Source organism: Erpetoichthys calabaricus, chromosome 5 (genome assembly GCF_900747795.2).
Source record: "Erpetoichthys calabaricus chromosome 5, fErpCal1.3, whole genome shotgun sequence".
Classification (NCBI taxonomy): domain Eukaryota; kingdom Metazoa; phylum Chordata; class Cladistia; order Polypteriformes; family Polypteridae; genus Erpetoichthys; species Erpetoichthys calabaricus.
In genome coordinates, this window is record NC_041398.2 from 153,526,063 (window position 1) to 153,548,448 (window position 22,386).

The following is a 22,386-nucleotide window of genomic DNA, read 5'->3' on the forward strand; positions in this document are numbered from 1 at the left end:
ATATATATATTTAGATATGTGTATATGTAGATGTGTGTATATATCTATATATGTATATATATGTTTATGTGTGTGTGTGTGTATATTATATATATAAAAGACAGCAACACTCATAACAATGACAACACAATTACATTGACAATCATGTTACCTTATTTTTAAAATGTTTCCTTTTATTTTTCATAACCTCTTTAACACACTACTTCTCCGCTGCGAAGCGCGGGTATTTTGCTAGTATATGTATATATGTAGATATGTGTATATGTAGATATGTACAGTTATCCCTCGCTATATCGCGCTTCGCCTTTCGCGGCTTCACTCTATCGCGGATTTTATATGTAAGCATATTTAAATATATATCGCAGATTTTTTGCTGGTTCACGGATTTCTGAGGACAATGGGTCTTTTAATTTCTGGTACATGCTTCCTCAGTTGGTTTGCCCAGTTGATTTCATACAAGGGATGCTATTGGCAGATGGCTGAGAAGCTACCCAACTTACTTTTATCTTTCTCTCTCTTGCGCTGACTTTCTCTGATCCTGACATAGGGGGTGTGAGCAGGGGGGCTGTTCGCACACCTAGACGATACGGACGCTCGTCTAAAAATGCTGAAAGATTATCTTCACGTTGCTACCTTCTGTGCAGCTGCTTAGTGAGGCAACATGCTGCACGGTGCTTCGCATACTTAAAAGCTCGAAGGGCACGTATTGATTTTTGCATGTTTGTTTTTCTCTGTCTCTGTCTATCTCTCTCTCTCTCTCTCTCTCCATGCTCCTGATGGAGGGAGTGTGAGCTACCACTAGGGATGCACCGATACCGAAACGGGCATCTGGTATCGGCCTTGATACCACATTTTCTAAAGTACTCGTACTCGTTAAAAGTTCCCCGATACCGGGGACCGATACCACGGTCTGAGAAATGTCTATGTTTGAGCGGCGTGTAAGGGGTTAATCACAGGCCCCCAGGCCCCAGCTGCAGCTGCAGCTCAGAGCGGGGAGAAGGCGAGGCGAGACATGTCAGCCGTGTGGAACTATTTCAAAGTGAATGAAGACGACAAAACAAAGGCGGGCTGCAAATTGTGCTCAGCAAAATTGTCCAGAGGAGGCTCAAAAGGTAGCGCATTTAACACAAGTAATTTAATCAAGGACCTAAAATCCCAACACGACAACGAGTACAAAGAGTTTACCCACGCTTCTAAACCAACACAACCCACGCTGCAGCAAACTCTTGCAAGACGAGAGAAAATGTCCAGAGACAATCCACGTGCTGTGAAAATAACACAGGCAATTATCGAGTACATTGCATTGAGTGACCAGCCACTCTCGGAGGTAGAAAATGTGGGATTCCTGCGTCTCCTCCATGTTCTGGAGCCCAGATATGATGTCCCAAGCCGCCGCTACATGACTGACACGGAGCTGCCTAAACTACACGACTCCGTGAAAAAACATATCCACAGCCTACTGCAAGCCTCCTCTGCGTTTAGTTTCACCACGGATATTTGGACAAGCAGTGTTAGCCCCGTGTCGCTAATTAGCCTAACCTCCCAGTGGATAGACGAGAGTTTCTTGTTTTTTTTTTGTTAAATTATATGACTAAAGCTGTTACCTGTAAATTTAAATCATGTTTTTATTAAGTACTCGGTATCGGCAAGTACTCGGTATCGGCGAGTACTGAAATGCAAGTACTTGTACTCGTACTCGTTTTCCAAAAAAGTGGTATCGGTGCATCCCTAGCTGCCACCTTCAACAGCTTTGTGCCGCGGTGCTTCGCATACTTAAAAGCCAAACAGCCCTATTGATTTGTTTGCTTTCCTCTGTCTTCATGACAGTCTCTGCTCCTGACGCGCACTCCTTTGAAGAGGAAGATATGTTTGCATTCTTTTAATTGTGAGACAGAACTGTCATCTCTGTCTTGTCATGGAGCACAGTTTAAAATTTTGAAAAAGAGACAAATGTTTGTTTGCAGTGTTTGAATAACGTTCCTGTCTGTCTACAACCTCCTGTGTTTCTGCGCAAATCTGTGACCCAAGCATGACAATATAAAAATAACCATATCAACATATGGTTTCTACTTCGCGGATTTTCTTATTTCGCGGGTGGCTCTGGAACGCAACCCCCGCGATGGAGGAGGGATTACTGTATATGTAAGTATATATGTTTATGTATATATATGTTTACATAACCTCTTTAACACACTACTTCTCCGCTGCGAAGTGCGGGTATTTTGCTAGTCTATATATATAATTCACTAAGTCCATGGCAAGCAAGACGTACGCAAGACAGCCACGCCTGCCAACTCACAGAGCCCCGCCCACCAACAATTCACTAAGCAGCCGACCATGGCATACGCATGTCAGAGCCCCGCCCACCAACAATTCGCACAAGAGCGAAAGCATTTGCCAACAATGTTCTCATTAATCAAGAATGAAAGTTGGAGGTTCGAAAACAATCACATACCGTCATAGTTCCGGCCATAAACGATGCTGACTGGCGATCTGGTGGCGTTATTCCCATGATCTGCCGGGCAACCAAAGTCTTTGTCTTCTGGGGGGAGTATGGTTGCAAAGCTGAAACGTAAAGGAATTGATGGAAGGGCACCACCAGGTGTGGAGCCTTTGGCTTAATTAGACTCAACATGGGAAACCTCACCCGGCCCGGACAAATAGAACAATGAAAAGTCAACGTGGCTCAGAGGTGCATGTGGACTGTAGCAGATGCGAAACCGACTGAGGTGGTGTTTGGAAAATGAATAGTCAACGTGACTCACAAGTGCATGTGGACTGTACACAGACGAAAGCAATTCAGGTGAGGAGTTGGGAGCGGGTACATGAGCAGGCAGTGCGTACTGAACAATGACTAAGAGATGACTGTTCACCTGTCAATACATCGTCCTCACTGGGCGTCCTTCCCCTCACACCCCGTTCCACCCTCCGTGCGCGACTCCCGTCCAGCCCCGTCCCTCGCTCTGGGAGGTGGAGGCGTGGCGGCGGTCCTCCAGTTTTCAGTCACGGACAATTTTATGTTGCTCTCTCCAGAGTTCCCTTACAGTCGTATCCTCAAACCCACCCCATAAGAAGAAGCATGTTTGTCGCGGATGTAAATCGCTGTATGCAGCTTGCAAAACAGTTTGCGAGGGGTATCCCATGGTCTTACAGTTGGTGGGCGGGTCTCTGTTAGTTGCTCTTGCGAGCGGGCACATGACCAGGCAGTGTGTATGCTTCGAGAGCGAGGGTGGACGCGACAGGACCATCTAAGAAGAATCATATTTGTCACGGATGTGAATCACTGTATGCAGCGTGCAAAACAGTTTGCGAGGGGTATCCCATGGTCTTACAGTTGGTGGGCGGGTCTCTGTTAGTTGCTCTTGCGAGCGGGCACATGACCAGGCAGTGTGTATGCTTCGAGAGCGAGGGTGGACGCAACAGGACCATCTAAGAAGAATCATATTTGTCGCGGATGTGAATCGCTGTATGCAGCGTGTAAAACAATTTGTTTGTTGCGGATGTGAATCGCTGTATGCAGCATGTAAAACAGTTTGCGAGGGGTATCCCATGGTCTTAGCAGTGTCTATACATTAATGTGAATCGCTGTATGCAGCGTGTAAAATGCTGTATTGTATGTTGCCCTCTCCAGAGTTCCATCTTTTCATTCACCTACAGTCGAATTCTCAAAACCAACCCCATTTGGACAACTGTGTCTTTCAGGAAGTGTTCATCCATCAATACATAATTATGCTGCGTATGCTACACCGCAGGTTGGCTAGTAATCTATATTGTTAATAATTAAAGGACACAGTAGCCAGGTTTCCATCCAAGGAGTTTTTGCGAAAAAATATTTAGCGCTTCAAATTTTTTTACCGATATAGCTGATGGAAATGCTAATTATCGATAAAATGTTGTACATGTCGACATAATATTTTTCCGTTTAACTTTAGCGCATAAATTCCATATCGATACTTCAGATGTCGCAAAAACTACATTGGAAACACTTTTTGTCGGAAAAAAGGGCTTTAGCGCAAATAAATGTGTCACATTTTCATCACGTGCAATCAAAACGAGAATGGCGGAGCGGTTTGCATGGTCTGATGAAGAGTTTTTTTTTTGATTAAACGTCGTTATTTTGTATTAATTCAAATTTCAGTTTTAATTAAAAACCTTAAGGGAAGCAGGTTACAGTACTAATTCAGTTGTTATCGCACTGAGAAGAGATGTTGAAAGGTAGGCTCACCTGTACAGATGCGATACTGCAAACACAGCTGCATCATGGGCACTTCTAGGAGTGCCAACGCAAATGTCTCGTATCATGCACCTGTCATCAACAAGGGCCTGGAGAACAATAGATGGCCACCCTTTGCGATTAATGTAATCGTGGTAGCCTTCCATCGGGGGAAGAATAGGCACATGCGTGCCATCCAGCGCACCATAAATCTGTGGCACAAGATGCACCAAGGAATTGCGGTATGCAATTTCATTGGCCTCCGCTACAGTCGGAAGTCTGATATAACGCTGCAATAATTTTTCTTTAATAGCGGTGCACACAGCATATACACATCGATGGACGGTAGTTTTACTAACCCCGAAAGTTTCTCCAACTACTCTATACAGTACTCGGCGCAGGTTTCCAGCTTGTAAAGGGCGATGGCAATCCGCTTTTGGGTTGGAACCGGTGGTCGGTGGCAACCTGTGATGGGCGCAACATCAGGATTGATGAATCCACACAACATCTCAAACGTCGGCCGTGTCATTATAAAATGTTGCAGCCAGAGATTTTCTGTGAAGTGTCTCTCCACCACCTCCTCCCAGAAGGTCTTATTCTGTCGTCTCTCCCATACCCGTGGGTTTCGTCGCACTGGGGTACTTTCTTCGAGCTCTAGGGCTATCAGACAAGCAATTGCTTCATTCTGCTGTCGTCTTCGGATATTATGTACAATTCCAATTATTTGTGAAACTGAAATAACAGTAAGCTGGCAAATTTCAAAAAACTGTCTGAATAATCTCTCCATTTCTTTGTTTAGTGGAGGGGGTGTAACGTGGAAAACAAAAGGTAGATAATTTACGACATACACAAAATTATGTATGGAAACGGCTCAAGGGCAGATTTTTTTCGCGATACAACAAAACTTATGCGACAGTTCGTTTTGGGGGGGGGGGGGGGATGACGTCATCATGCACACCATTTTATCGATAAAAAGCCAGTTTGATGGAAACAGGCTGGAGACAGCAAATTTCGCACATTTTTTTTACGTATATTCTGTTTGTCGATAACAAAACGTCGCAAAAAACTGGATGGAAACTTAGCTAGTGTTGCTACGGTAACACGGATTGTTCCTGCCTCACACTGTATGCTTCACTGGGACTGGCGTGAAGGATAGAATAATTGAACATGTACTACGAAGATATTTCAATGTTCCTTAAAAGTTTTGAAGAATCGGTATTATAAGCTTACAGATGGCTTAACATCTATTACAGAGCTGATTGTGTGGTGATTGGGTATTTGGAGAAAGTAAAGGAAGGACAGGAATTGGAGGTTAGTACGTTTGAAAGAGACAGCACTGCTGTAATAAATTATTTCACAATCACTGCGCCATCGTGTTCCCATGTTTAATAACATGCTTTAACTCCTATCATCATGAAAATTGTATCAAGTATACATCTCAGTATTTTCATTATTCAGAGAGCTGTAATATTACGAATGTAATGGATTTTGTGTCCTGTTGGAGGAAGAGAAAACTGGTAAGCACTTAGTGATTCACACACATAAAGCACATAGAAGATCAAATACAAAACAAAGCATTTAACATTCTACTTTAGTTACGATGGGATTTGAGAAACTAGTAAATGATTTTAAGATGAAGTTTTTGATGTTCTACTTAATGACAAAATAAACTATGTGATCAAAGTGGAACTTTCGAGATTAAAGTTGACATTTCGTGCTTTTTCCCACTCTGTGCCTATTTTTTTTCTCTGTACCCTAATAAGCTTTCATATGAAACTCAGACGGTGGGCTACGACTTGGCTTTTCATGGCGAATTTAATATCTGACAACTTTTTTATTTTGGGCACTGTGCGATTTTGTGAACTTGAGCTTTTGAGTTTCTCCGACACGCTATGTCACTTGATCAACTTCCTTTTCTTGTTTATACCACTGTTTAAACCAACAAATAGTATGCTTTTCCTTGCCTCCACTTGGTATTCGCTGAAATTCTTATATTTTCCCCTGTGCTTTTCCCATTGTCTTTTCACAGAAGGCTGAGCTTAAGGGCTATTTATATTGATTTGCATATTCAAAGAGGCGTAATTCTGGGAGGAGTTGGAGCGGGACAGCAGGCGCATGCACGTGTATTACTTTTCATGCTGATCGGGATTTATGTAGCGGAAGAACGTGGAAGTTTGCGTACGCACAGATTCCTGCATCTGGATTTTTCTGTGCATATGCACATTCCCGCTTTTGTTATTACGCCATGTTATAGTGTGAGTTCTACGCATGGCGTTATACATGAGGCCCCTGGTCTCCTGCCTGATGAATGGAACTGCAAAATAAGGCTCAGTTGTAGCTAGTGTGCTGTTTTATTAAAAGGAATGTAAAGAGTCATTTCATTATTGTTTGTTTTGTTGTAGCTGTTACTACTTTCTTGCAGTAAAAAAAAACGTAAAAACCCAAAAATCTGAATCAAGGAAAAATACAGCTGAAATTGTTCTGAAGTGGATGTGGTATGGCTGCTGGCCTAGATGTACAATCCTACCAAATTACAGTTTTTGTGGTGTTTTTGTGACAGTGTGAGTGAATTATCTTTGTATCTTAGATAGATAGATTGCATTATCTATAGTATTTATCTATATATATGGTATAAATTGATTGAATGATATTCTTTTCTATCTCACTTTAAAGCCATACTTTGTAAGAGTAAAGAAAGAAAAAACATTACATTACTGAAAATAATATATTTTTGACTGGACCTGACCCATATTTGTAAAATTACAGACAACACACACAGTCTTGTAAAAATAACAAGACCTAAAACCATCTGAAACCTAAATTCTATTGCAGGAAAATGATGGTTAATCAATTTCTACCAATGCAACATTCTCTGTCATGGACCACTTTCGTCATTGTTATTAGACAGACAGCAGTCTAAGCTGAAAGGTTCTAGGGAGAGCATTAAAGTTTTTGATCATAGTGTGAAAATGCACTGAATGACTGTTGAATTCAATACTATGAAAGTCTAACATGGGATAATTTGTAATTTGGATCTGAACATGTTTTCTTTTTTTTATCACTATCATCTGTTACTTTTGTCCAGTTTGTTGGCCAGTATAATTTGACATTTTGTTTAAATTTCAGATTTGTAAATTTTCCTGATCAGCCTGTGGTGTGGAGGGAGATCAGTGTAATCACAGCAGCTTTACGAAGTGACTGCCAAGACAAAGAGACCGACTTTTTACGAGGTAATGTGAAATCTTTTGAGAAATCAAAAGGTGATTGCTTAGATTTTAGAAAACTATTATGAATACTTAATTATTTATTCTAATTCATACTTTTTAAATCCTTAAATAAATTCTCTTCTGTATTCCCATAGATTGCAAAGTACAAATGTTAATGCTATTATACAAATTGTCATGTAAAAAAAAATCCATGTTTCAGTTAAGCATTTGGGTTCAATTTTGGATATCAAAATTTTAAGTTTGACAAGAGACTGTTGTTAAAATATGCAATTTGCTAGCATTTCATTTGAAAATCAAAGACTCCGGCCACCAAAAACTAAGTCTTTCACACGCATTTTTCAGCTGTGTGTTTGTATATGTATTACAATTTAAATATTTATAACTTCATTGGAAATTTACAATGTCTCCAGTCAACTCTACATACAGTATGGAAATTGTTACTTCACTTGAACAGCAGCCTGTTTTCATTGTTTGCTGAGATACATTTTCTTTTATTGTTGAAAATCAAACGGAACACTTTTTCTTCAGTGAGAAAAAGCAGGTGGAACTTCAGACTTCCTTTCATTCAAGAAGGGTTGGCTGAAAGGACACTCTGTACTCTAGCTGATACAAGGCTAGTTTATACATTACATATACAGTTGAGTTTTAGTTTTTCAAGAACTTACTTTACTACTTTTTTTTTTATGTAGCAGTATATGTCTTTTCCACCTCTGTTAGCAGTGGTGCTGCGTAGTGACAATTTTGTATAGTTGTTTGTCACATATGGCTGCATCTAGTAGGCGCTTTGTTCGTCTTTCTCTTGATTGGCCAACATTTTTCAGGATTTAGGGGTTTATGTTAACACATTTTCATCATCTTAGTAATGTGCAGAAATGTTTAAAAAGGCAAGTAAAATATTAGGTTATATCGTAAGAACTGTTGAATATAAATTAAAGGGCATTAAGTTCAGAGTATATAATGTACTAATGAGACCACATCCTGGTGTATTGTGTGTAGTTCTGGTCATCACACTACAAGAAAAACAGTAGCACTTGAAGCATTGTAGAGTAGAGTAACTAGCTGCATCCCAGGACTTAAGGACATGTCATACTCTGACAGACTCAGAGAATTAAGCCTATTTAAATCTAGACTACATGGAGACCTAATCCAGGTTTTCAAAATTCTTAAAGGCATTGACAAAGTAGATTCATCAGATTTCTTTTAACCTAATGGAGAATCATGTACTTGAGGACACCAGTGGAAATTAAAAGCAAGGGCATTTAGGAGTGACACCAAGAAGTACTTATTTGTGCAAAAAGTTGTGGGAATCTCCAACAAACTACCAACCCATGCATTTAAAGCAGAAACCTTGACAATCTTTAAGAAATATCTAGATGAGATATTGAGGTAGATTAGCTGTTAGCTAAGCAAACAAGCTCACTGGATTGATCAGTCTCCTCTCTTTTGTCAAGTTTTTTTATGTTCTTATGTGTCTTTAGTTTAAGCAGATAAAGTTCTGAAAAACAACTGGGAAGTAATGCTATTATGGGCTTCACTTTTCTAAGAATATTAAAATTCCTCCAGAAGCGTGCCAGACAAGTGCAGTCAGGAAGCAAAATTGCTAAAATATTCTTTAAAACCATAGCCAAATCATAACTTAGCTAAGAAATGAAAGTAAAAAATAGGAAAATGCAGCTTTACAACCTTTTTAGTGCAAATTCCTTCACATGCACACTTCATTATGTATTTTAAATAATCACACAAATAACCTACACTAAACTGAGGACCATACCTATCAATTTTAGAAAATAGGAATCCCTCATCTACAGCTATTAAGATATCTATTAAAAATGTTAAGATATACTCTAAATTTGTTTTTCAGTTAAACCATTCCAGTGACTTGTTCATATATACGTCTTTTTTGAGTTAAGTTTTCTTGGATAAAAAACTGAAATATCAACACTGAGTTTTTTCATTTCTTTAACTGGCTAGATTGCTATTCCTAAAAAGACTGCATCACTTAAGTGACAGTAGAGTTATGACAGTGTAAGAGTGACAAGAACAACTTTTTTTTTTGTAATTTCCTTTGCATCTGGTACTGAAAGTGCTTTTTTGAACAATGGGAGGCCAGATCAAACTACTGCTGGCTCAAGTCTGATTTCATTCCTTGCTCATTCAAGAGTCAGTACTGTTAAAGTATTCTAGTGATCTTTCAGTTGCACATGAGTTTTTATGAAAAACTGCAAGGAATCATTCAAATTATAATATTTCATAAGAAGGTTCATTATTTTTTTTTCCCATAAGAAATTTACTTTTTTTAAACTTTTTTTTATTTTTACTTTTTTTAGTAATTTGATAATCTCACATGTTACAGTTAATAATATTTTTTATTTATTTGATTATTCGGTGATTAAAAGATCAGAATATTTTTGGCAATTGTCAAAAGCAGGTTTATTAATATTTTAATGGCTATACAGTTTCTTTTTGTATGATTTATGTTTTGTTTCATCTAGGAGGTTTGGTTTTGCAAGAAATATCTGATAAAGCTTACCGTTTTCTATAGTTTTTCCAAACTAGTCTATCAGAAATTAATACAGCCTGTTTTTTCTACTTAAGAAAGGCAATTCAATCATTGTGATACTAGAAGGAGCTTGTAAGAATGTTTGAATTTTGAGTGTTTGAGAAATATAATTAAACCACCAGAGATACAATGTAACACTGATACGTTAGCTCTGTGCATCCTGCTGCTTTAATCTACTATAATTCTTCTGCAGACTTATTTGAAACTCTTCCGGGAAGAGTGCAGTGCGAAATGTTGCTTAAAGCCACAGAACAGTGTTTTAATACTTTGGAGAAAGCTGAAATGCTACTGCTATTGCTTAGACGTTTTCCTGATTCTGTAGTCCAGCATGGGGTAAGTAGAAATTTCTTGCATTAAGTTCTTAAGTTTAAATATATTTATTTATTTGCCATCTTCTTGGGAAACTCAATGCGAGCATGTAATAACATCCATTCTATTCATGGTTGGGTTCTGAACCTCCTGTAGTTGGATTTAAATGTTTTTGCTGGTAAAAGACTGGGTAAATACAAAAGTACAATAGAAATGTACAGCACAAGGCAACATGTGTATACTTGAAGGCTGCAACTGGCAAATGGGGGGAAAAGAAAAACACATTTGCTTGCCAAATTTCAGCATTTTCTTACACCAGACTTACTATACAAAATTTTTGTGTTTTTTTTCTTAGCTTGTTTTTGCACATTAATTCAAAGTTGAGCCTTTTTTATTTTTGATTGCTTCACTTGTATCACTCTTAAGTGCAAAAGACAGCCTTCTGCTTTTGACAGCACATTACTTCAGAGTGTATTTGGATAGTCATTTTCTTCTCAGCTAATATCCTCCTGGAGCTGTAGCTATACTGACACTTCAGCTGCATGGAGCCGATTTTTTTCCCCCGCTTTTCTGTCTGCTTTTGAACTTTTGGTGCCTGGCAATTTGCTTTGCTGTGCTTGAACGTTTAAACTAGGGATGCCATAAGTAATTAATGTCATTTATAATAAGTTTGCTATTGATTAGATGCATTTTATATATCATGTACATCACTTAATTAATCAAAGTAATGTTATTTATATATTGAGTTACGGCAGAGATGAAAGATGTAAATAGGGTGAAGGGTCAAAGACCAAAGAACTCAAAAGTGTGGAGTGATTTGAAATTATTATCTGGAAAGAAATCTGTGTTTTGCAAAATCTTTTTTTTTTTTTTTTTTTTTAAAAAAGCTCACTCAGCATAACAGAGTAACAATATATTCAGTGGCCAGATATATAAATCCTATGTTTTCAATTTTATATTTTTCATGTCTGCCCAGTGGGGGCTGGGTGGTCTTTTGGCCTTGGAACCCCTGCAGAGTTTGTATTTGTTCTCCAGCCGGTTTTTGTTTTTTGTTTTTGTCCTCATGGCCATTCGACCTTACCTTCTTCTTTGTTATATAGTGTATAATATTATGGCCTAATCTTGTTTGTTTATGTTTTATATTAACTTCATTTTATTTCATTTTGTAAAGCAATTTGAGCTAAATTGTTTGCATGAAAACATGGTATATAATTAAATGACGTTGTTGTTTTTTGTGGTACACTCATACTTTTTACTAACAATTTCAATTTAGTTTTATTGATAGACTTAATCACTTTGTAAGACTTTTAAGCACAATATGCATGTCCCATTTTATACATTTCAGTAAAGGTTTATTGGTGATTGAACTAGAATCTAGGAAAAGTTGCACTTTGGCACAACTACAGTACATATTTATTTATGAACATGCTGTTTACAGTTAAGGGATAGAATCTTTCAGCATGAGCCTTCACATGCAATAATGTGCTCCTTAATAATATTTTTATTCTATACCCTTTGCCATCTAAGAAAGGAATAATCACAGAAAGTTAACTGTCCCAAATAGTAGTTTGAAAGGCAACATGAAGCAAATATTTTATTATTTACAGCATGCGATTTTTCATCTTTTTATCTTTTATAGTTCTAAGATTTGAGTATAGATGGAATTCCTGAAAACAATGTATCTTCGTAAATAATCAACAAATTCAAAAAAGGCATGATTAAAATACTTGCCACTTATTTGTCTGTTTCTGTGTTTTTAACAAAACAGTTTATTGTTGTTCTTTATTAACTCTTCCCCTGCATCAGGATATGATAAATGCATCTCCAGTTGAAAACTGCATGATTGATATTCTGTTAAATGTATTTTTCACTGTTACATGCGAAAAATTACACATAAATGTTTACAGTAAAAATTATAATGCCATCAATAAGTTATTGATAAGACTATGAAGTTTAGATTGTCTAGAAACATGATGGCTCAGAAATGAGTATTTAGTGTATTTGATCCAGCAATTAAAACATAACTAGCATATCATCGAACAGTCACAACACAAATATTCTAACTTGATTTATGTACTAACATAATTAGTACATAAATCAAGTGAAATCATTTGTGATAATGTTCATTCTTGTATGCAAACCTGCATATTAAAATCTTTGCCTACCTCCAGTAATGTTTTTTTCTTTTACTGTCTCCTCATCATTATTTTCCATATCATCATTGTGCGGCATGGAACACGCAGCTGTAACAGTACAGAAGCATTCAGGTGAAAATCTTAGTCTGGCAATGATATGTTTAGGCATCAAAAGCACATCTTGAAGATTGCTGGTGAATGCTCCACAACACAAAGTAGGGGTGGGCGGTATGACCAAAATTCTATATCACTGTATTTTTCTAAATTATCCTGTTTCACGGTATTTGACGGTATTTTTCTCCCATGCATGAGTGGATGTTAACCACATTTTCCACTGCAATTACTGGCTAAGAATAACTTATTCTACTGTCAAGGGCATTGTACATTGTACAAAAAAAACATTCTAATGTGCACACAAGTATTAATACAGGTTTGCATTGCCCCATAAAGTGATACTTTTCAAGGGGGTGGCACTAATGAAGAGAAGGAAATCACATTGCATGACAGATGCAGCCAAAATATAGAACCTTTTTATTTAACAAATTTTGCAAAAACTTAAATTATAATTTTTACAACATATTTTCAACCATCCAAAGAGGTATTTAGACTTAGGAAAATATCCAGAAGTGCTTGTCAAAAGTTGTATTGCACTGAATATGTCTTAGAAAAGGAATAAATAAATATTTTTTGTAAAACAACTACACTTTCTGTTAATGTTAACAATCTCTGTCCACTGACACGTTTAAGAGACTTTTTAAACAACTTTACCATCATTAAACTGCATAATATTTAAACTAGTAAATAATAACAATAAAATAAATAATTGTATTATTACTGATAGTTGCACCATTACTTCAAGGCTTCAAAAGCCCAGGTGCATTACACAGTATTCACCAAATTAAAATAAAATAAAACAAGTGCAATCTTGGTGATGACATCTTTACCAGTTGAACTATCATTTAGGCAAACTGCATTAATATGGACCTTGCTTCAAGCTAAGCTATATACATAAATAATACAACTGCAACTTGCATTTATAATTGTATTTGTGGTATAGCCCTACGGAATCGTATTAGGGCCACGGTGAAGAAAAAAAAATACGGACACAGGGAAGAAAAAAAAAAACTATACGTTGAGATTAAAGTCGACATTTCCACTCTATTCTCATAGTTTACTTTATAATTAAAGTAGAATGTCGTAAACTAAACTTCATCCTAAAATCATTGTTTAATTTACTAGATTTTCTCAAATCCCATCATAAGTTAATGTAGCACATTAAATGCTTTGTGTTGTGTTCCCTGACCCAGTTGTTAATCACTACACTTCTTAAACTGACTTCCTCCGCACTAAGCGATCACCATACAGAATCCATTCACTGTATGATATTCCTGCTCTCTGAAAATGTAGAATTTATATCAAGTATTTATTTATATCAAGTATTTATCTTGGCATTCTAAATGTTCAGAGAGCATGAATATCATGTGAATGGATTCTGTGCGGCGATCGGTGCCGGTGCCGGTGCCTCCTCTTAGTGCAGAGGAAGTCAGTTTAAGAAGCTCGGGGTACACTTAACACAAAGCATTTAATGTGCTATATAACTTATGACGGGGTTTGAGAAAATCTAGTAAATTAAATATTCATTTTACAATGAAGTTTAGTTTACGATGTTATACTTTAATGACAAAGTACGAGAATAAAGTCAACATGTCATCACAATATTACACAGTACCCAGGTACATTACACTGTATTGAAAACAAATAAAACAAGTACAACTTGGCTTGCAGAATTATCCAGTAGTATAGAAACAGTATTTACACATCTGACCTTTTAAAACTAAAGCATCTCCAGGCGACAGACGTGACTCATTTTTTTCGGCTCTCTGTCCATTTTCACTGCGCGGCATACCTATGCTACCGCCCACTATTTGGTGGTGTAGCAGTGAAAAAGAGCCCTAGTGCAACAAATCTGTGTTTAGAGGTGTAGCAGTGAAAAAGTTCCCCACTTGGAACAGTTTCCCGCTGCACCACGTTCCGAACGTCGTTTAGGCAATTTAAACCGGTGTTGCAGTATAAGAAAAATCCATATCATAAAAAAAATAAAAAACGGTTTTCGGTATGAACCGGTATACCGCTCAGCACTAACACAAAGCATCCAGTTCGATGTGATTTTATACCTCTCATCAGCCATGGTTTGAAGATTCAGGACTAAAGTTAGCATGTGTGCATGAAGAGAATACCTGCTAGCACCTAAAACAAGATTGACATAATTCAAAATAAACACGTCAACACAGTTATTGCAGTTGTAATCTTAACTTAATTTTCATGTTTCATCTGTCTTACCTACCCTTGGTTGGACTTGATTCTCTGTAATGGGTTTTGGAAGCAAGTGCTGTGCCTGGTAAGCACATGCTACAGACTTTGCAGGTATTTGCCTCTTAAGGATTTGAGAATGAGATTTAGTGCAGCTCTACCTTGACAGGGTTTTCTGTGAATTTTCTTGTAATGTATTATTAATTAACACTTTTATACAATGGAGTAAACAATGTACTGAGCATTAAGATGCCTTCGGGAAGCTCACTCCAGATATTTATTCCTGTTTTTGTAGGTTAGTCTTGGAGAGACCCTGCTTGAAGCTGAAAACATTGAAGACCAGGAGACACCTGTTAATTGCTTTAGGAAATTATTTGGTAAGTATTAACCTATTTCCTTTCATATTTACTTCTGTGATATGTGTTTAACTAATAGAAATTATTAAATGTTGCATCTCTATATTTGATAATTTTTTAGTTGTAGTACATTCCATAAATGTTTCCTTATTGTTATAATAAGGTTTTGCAACAATAATGCTTTCATGGAAGTGAAAAACATTTTCTCATTGCATAAAATATATTTTATGAAATTATATTTTAAAAGTGATATTTTTAAAATGTACACAAACAAATTTATTATAAACTAAGACTGGTAAAGTAGTAGTAAACGTGGAAAAAATTGTTGGTACGCTTACACCTCATTGAAAAAGTGCTTAAATGAAAAGAAGTTGTCCCATGTATACCTGCATGCCATTGATGTGCCACTGAGTAAAGCAAAGAAGTGTGAAAAGAGGTAAAGTATTGCTTATACTTTATACTAAAAATATTCTAAAATAGCCTGGACACATTTGTTGGTACTTCTAGAAATGATCATAAATAATTGGATTAGAAAGATTTTTAAAACTAGCTATCCATATTACTAACCGAGAATGCTAAACCGGATGATGGACGCAGGCACATCCGGCCATGGGCCGTAGCTGCAAAAAGACGTACTGCGCCGGCGCAACAAACAGTCCGCGAGTATTACTAACCAAGAATGCTAAACCGGATGATGGACGCAGGCACATCCGGCCATGGGCCGTAGCTGCAAAAAGACGTACTGCGCCGGCGCAACAAACAGTCCGCGAGAGTCGGCTGAGGACCCGAGAAAGGCGGACAAAAGAGGGCGAGAGAGGCGGATGAGGGTCCGCGAGAGACGCAGGCGCAAAAAGAGTCCGACAAGAGCACAGAAAACAGGAGTGAGCACATACAGAAAGGAGTCACAAAAATGAGGCTCAACAAGCACCAAAATAAGGAAAAAAAACATTAAAGAGTACTCAAACGAGGGGAAAGCACGAAACACATTGCACATGAAACTAAACACACCAAAAAAAAAAGAACAGACGAGCGCACAATAGCAAGGCACGACCATACCCCCCCCCCCCACCCTACAGGCACGGGACGGGACGGGACACACACCAAGAGGGGGATTCAACAAGCCCATGGAAGACCAAAAAAAAGAACACAAAACCACCCCACAGACCCTACAAGCAAGGGACGGGACACACACAAAGAGGGGGATTCAAACAAGATACAGGAACACAAAAAGAAACAAAACGCTCGCGCAACAACGATCCCCCCCACACATCCATAAGAAGTGACACCCAAAGCCACATATTCGAAAGTGAACGTCAGCACCTTCACACTAGGCAGCATAGGTGTCGGCATAGGTGTCAGCATAGGTGTATGTCCTTTCAATAAAGCACTATTAACCGTTCAACTGCAGAAAAGGATACATATTAACAGTGAGTGCGATCATCCTTATTACTTATCCATATTTCGCATGCTGAGAAAGAAACAAGTCATGAATACACGCTCACGGGTACAAAACGATTCGGAAAGGATAACGGGAACAAACACACGTACACGAAAGAAACAAGAAAATAGACGACGGCGCATAAAACGCGCTTCTGAAACACCGGGAGAGAAAATGTCAAGGATCGAAAAAAGGAAAGCACAAGTGACACCGTTACAGAGACGTGCCCAAATGGACAGACACAATGAACGTAGACGCATTCAGCGCGCGGGTCAAAATGCTGCATCGAAAGAAGCACGATTACAAACCGAAAGAGCTCGCGTGTCAGACATACAAAAAAGTGAGCGAAGAGACAGAATAAATGAACGGAGACGTGAACAACGCGCAAATGAACTGACAGAAAAAAAAAAAGCAAGACGCGAAAAGCGCAAAGCTCAAATGACCGACATACAAAAACGGACAAGGCTCGATACAAACAATGCACGGCGTAGACTGAAACGGACTTTGCGCAAAGCCGAGGCGAATAAAAAAAAAGAAAAAAATAGCGCGTCACAAATAATGGACATGCAACAAAAAGGCAATCAAACGCAAAAAGCAAAACATGCCCGTCGCGGTCATCAACGCCACGCACCTGTTAAACGCTTAGGACAATTGGCTGAAAATGCCTTCAATAAGGAATCCACTATTGAGGAAAATTCATTGGGATTAATGAATGTCATTTGCAATCATTGTCATTCACTTAACTTCACAGAAGAAACAACTGGCAATACAAATAATGAATTTACACGTTGTTGTCAAAAAGGTCAGATTACACTGCCTCCTTTACATTCATATCCTGAATATCTAAAGAAGCTTCTAACTAACGATGTGCCTGAAAGTAAAAACTTTATGAACTGCATTAGATCCTACAATAGTTCATTTGCTTTTGCATCTACCGGAGTAAATATCAGGCCACCAAAAGGCAATGGCCCATACTGCTTTCGCATATGTGGACAAATATTGCATCGCATTGGAACAGTGCACCCTGAAACAAATCAACAACGCAAATATGCACAAATCTACATCCTAGATCCGGATGAGGCGATCTATCAACGCATGAACCTTCCTGAAAACAAACAATGCACAGAGCTTATAATGAGAAACGTCACTCATGTCATAAACAATCACCCATTAGCTAAGTCTATAAAAATGCTACATGAAGTTGAAAAGGAGGCAAATACAAAAGCAAATGCAGAAGGTATAGCAGCAACTACAATTGCTTTGGTCTTGATAAAGGACAAAGAACAAGATCCAAGACGATACAATCTGCCCGTCGTTAATGAAGTGGCAATTGACTTTCAAAGTAAAGATGGTGAGCCTCCATTTCACAGAGATATTGTTCTACATTTACGTCCTGATAAAAACAACACACCTACATTCAAACGCATAGACATTTGCTTTCCGCTTCTTGATACTTTAACATACCCCATATTATTTCCAACTGGACAGCAAGGATGGAGTGCTACAATTTCAAGAATTAAAAAACAGCAGGCACAGAGACGATCACGTGTATCCATGAAAGAATATTTCTCCTACAGACTCTTAGTAAGGGACGACTTTAATCCATTACTCAATGCAGGAAAGCTGACTCAACAATACATCGTTGACGTTTATGTTAGAGCGGAATCAAATGATCTGCAGTGGATAAAAAACAACCAGCCTTCACTTAGAGCCGATAAATACAAATCGCTGCTGGACTACATTAATCGGGATGCTGACCTGTTATTCTACCATCATCCTTTCAAGGCAGCCCACGCAATATGCAACAACATTACCAAGATGCCATGGCTATCGTAAGAAAATTTGGAAAACCAGATCTGTTTATCACTATGACCTGCAATCCTAAATGGACAGAAATTACAAATAATCTTAAGCCGTGGCAGAGAGTCGAACATCGTCCTGATTTAGTTGCAAAAGTCTTTAAACTTAAACTGAATAACCTCCTACAAGATATCAAACAAAAATCTCTATTTGGAACTGTCACAGCCATTATCCACGTTATCGAGTTTCAGAAGAGAGGTTTACCACACGCCCATATATTACTAATACTTGATGAGGATTCCAAAATACGCACTGAATCTGACATCGATAAAATAGTCAAAGCTGAAATTCCAGACCGTGACACCTCTCCACGCCTTTTTCAAATTGTTATAAAGAATATGATTCATTCACCATGTGGCCCTACAAATCCAAACAGTATGCTTAATGGCAAATGTTCAAAAGGCTTCCCCAAAGACTTCCAAGACGTTACACTTGGTAATATAAATGGATACCCTAAATATAGAAGACGAAAGACAACTCAATGTCGTTTAGGCAATTTAAACCGGTGTTGCAGTATAAGAAAAATCCATATCATAAAAAAATAAACGGTTTTCGGTATGAACCGGTATACTGCCCAGCACTAATATATACACATACAGACACATATATATACATATACATATTTACATATCTACATATATATATACATATCTACATATATATACATATCTACATATATATACACATATATATACATATCTACATATATACATTCACATATATATATATATATATATATATATATATATATAATATATATATAGCCAAATCCATGCGCTTCGCAGCGGCGAAGTACTGCATTTAAATTTTTATTAAGAAGAAAAGAAAACCTTTTTAAATTGAGGGAAAATATACCAATAACAATTTGTTAAGGATCTGTTTTTTTGTGAAGCTGCCTTAACACAGCTCTCCGCTGTTTTATAAATGAACGCCATATAAGGCCGTCATTTCTCCTTGCTTAGTGGTTCTGTATTGTTTTATTGTTCGTTTATTACGATTGTTATAGTTATTGTATAGCTATTTGAGACTCACTTTTCTGTTCAGGTACCCATTTCCTTTATGTAGTCCGCAGATTCTCCGCTATTTTTTTTCGTTTATTACGATTATAGTTATTGATTGATTCCCTTCTTTAGCTGACTGCCTGCTCAAATAAGGCGCATAAACGAACGCCATATAAGGTCATACTTTTTCCTTACTTTGCCAAGGAAGCAGCCTTTTTATTTAATCCACGGGTTCTCCGCTGTTTTATTGTTCGTTTATTATGATTGTTATAGTTCTCTTTGTATACCATGTTGCTAGTTCAGCACTCCGGTTGTAACATGACCAAGCCATGCAAGCTTACTGTTGAGAATGCAACGTATAGTTGTACAGGAGAAAAGCAATCTTGCCTCAAATCAATGGCAACCTTTTGTAGGTCTATGAACTTAATTTAAACTTTAGGTTTACACGGTGTTTTGTTTCCGAAGTACCTGCACTCATAAATATGTCTGTATGCGTCAGTCGCTTCATATTCTTTTCCTACATTATCAATTGAGTAATGTGTTTTTTGAACAGGTTTGATTCATCGAAGTGATCACTCGTGCTGCGTTCAGTCAGTTCATGTGAGCCGCTCTCTTGTGTGATGTTGCGATATCCACGGCTTTATTTAATGTTAGCTAAGACCCGGCACTTAAAAGTTTCTCGATAGAGCAATTTTAACTCCATTACAAAGTGATCCAAAGTCTCGTTTATACCTCGTGTCTTCTCATTAAACTTGTATGTCGCAAATATGGTATTGCAAACGGCAGCGGGAGCATTTCTATAAACTTAATTTAAACTTACGGTTTACACTGTGCTTTGTTTCCGCAGTAGCTGCACTTATGAATATGCTTGTATGCGTCACTCGCTCGCTTCTTATTGTTTCGCTGCCTTCTCAATTGTGTAATGAATGTTTTCTTCAGCGCTCTTTGGGGCTCTTCCTTGTTTTCTACGTACTGCGTTCACGGTCAGTTCACGTGATTACGTGGGAGGCGTGATGACGCGATACGCAACTCCGCCTCCCATGGCCATCGAGCTGCAGTCTGTTACAGTATATGGACAAAAAAAAGGTTCCAGTTATGACCGTTACGCGTAGAATTTCGAAGTGAAACCTGCCTAACTTTTGTAAGTAAGCTGTAAGGAATGATCCTGCCAAATTTCAGCCTTCCACCTACACGGGAAGTTGGACAATTAGTAATGAGTGAGTGAGTGAGTGAATCAGTGAGGGCTTTGCCTTTTATTAGTGTATATATATATATATATATATATATATATATATATATATATATATATATATATATATATATATACAGTAATCCCTCCTCCATCGCGGGGGTTGCGTTCCAGAGCCACCCGCGAAATAAGAAAATCCGCGAAGTAGAAACCATATGTTTATATGGTTATTTTTATATTGTCATGCTTGGGTCACAGATTTGCGCAGAAACACAGGAGGTTGTAGAGAGACAGGAACGTTATTCAAACACTGCAAACAAACATTTGTCTCTTTTTCAAAAGTTTAAATTGTGCTCCATGACAAGACAGAGATGACAGTTCCGTCTCACAATTAAAAGAATGCAAACATATCTTCCTTTTCAAAGGAGTGCGTGTCAGGAGCACAGAATGTCACATAGATAGAGAAAACAATCTCTGGCAAACAAATCAATAGGGCTGTTTGGCTTAAGTATGCGAAGCACCGCGGCACAAAGCTGTTGAAGGCGGCAGCTCACACCCCCTCCGTCAGGAGCAGACAAAGAGAGATAGAGAGAGACAGAGTTTGTTTTTCAAGCAAAAATCAATACGTGCCCTTCGAGCTTTTAAGTATGTGAAGCACCGTGCAGCTGCACAAAAGATAGCAACGTGAAGATAATCTTTCAGCTTTTTTAGATGAGCGTCCGTATCGTCTAGGTGTGCGAACAGCCCCCCTGCTCAATCCCCCTACGTCAGGATCACAGAAAGTCAGCGCAAGAGAAAGAGAAAAGTAAGCTGGGTAGCTTCTCAGCCATCTGCCAATAGCGTCCCTTGTATGAAATCAACTGGGCAAACCAACTGAGGAAGCATGTACCAGAAATTAAAAGACCCATTGTCCGCAGAAACCCGCGAAGCAGCGAAAAATCTGCGATATATATTTAAATATGCTTACATATAAAATCCGCGATGGAGTGAAGCCGCGAAAGGCGAAGCGCGATATAGCGAGGGATTACTGTATATATAAAATCTTCTTCTGCTTTTGGCTGCTTCCGTTAGGGGTTTCCACAGCAGTTCAACTCTTTCCATATCTTCCTGTCCTCTGCATCTTGCTCTATTACACCCATCACCTACATGTTCTCTCTCACCATATCCATAAACCTTCTCTTAGGCCTTTCTCTATTCCTCTTGCCTGGCAGCTCTATCCTTAACATCCTTCTCCCGATATACCCAGCATCTCTCCTCTGCCTATGTCCAAACAAATGCAATCTCGCCTCTCTGACATTGTCTTCCAACCTTCCAACCTAAGCTGACCCTCTAATGTACTCATTTCTAATCCTATCCATCCTCGCCACACCCAGTGCAAATCTTAGCATCTTTAGCTCTGCTACCTCCACATCTGTCTCCTGCTTTCTGGTCAGTGCCACCATCTCCAACCCATATAACATAGCTGGTCTCACTATTGTCCTGTAGACCTTCCTTTTTACTCTTGCTGATAACTGTCTGTCACAAATTATTCCCGCCACTCTTCTCAACCCATTCCACCCTGCCTGCGCTCTCTTTTTCACTTCTCTTCCACAATCCCTGTTACTCTGTACTGTTGATCCCAAGTATTTAAACTCATCTACCTTCGCCAGCTCTACTCTCTGCATTCTCATCTTTCCACTGACCTCCCTCTCATTTACACACATGTATTCTGTCTTGTTCCCACTGACCTTCATTCCGGTACACTCTAGAGCATATCTGCACCTCTCCAGGGTCGTCTCAACCTGCTTC

General features: G+C 38.4%; 1 protein-coding gene across 3 annotated transcripts in view; it reads left to right on the forward strand.

The window, feature by feature from the left end:
• The window catches only part of ints10 (integrator complex subunit 10), a 321,144-nt gene that overhangs the window by 73,344 nt on the left and 225,414 nt on the right, over positions 1-22,386 (forward strand). For all 3 annotated transcript variants that reach the window (XM_051927742.1, XM_051927743.1, XM_051927744.1), the window contains 3 exons: positions 7,340-7,443; positions 10,194-10,333; positions 15,050-15,131. In XM_051927742.1, the coding sequence (XP_051783702.1) occupies positions 7,340-7,443; positions 10,194-10,333; positions 15,050-15,131 (326 nt within the window). The remainder of the gene's footprint in view (positions 1-7,339; positions 7,444-10,193; positions 10,334-15,049; positions 15,132-22,386) is intronic.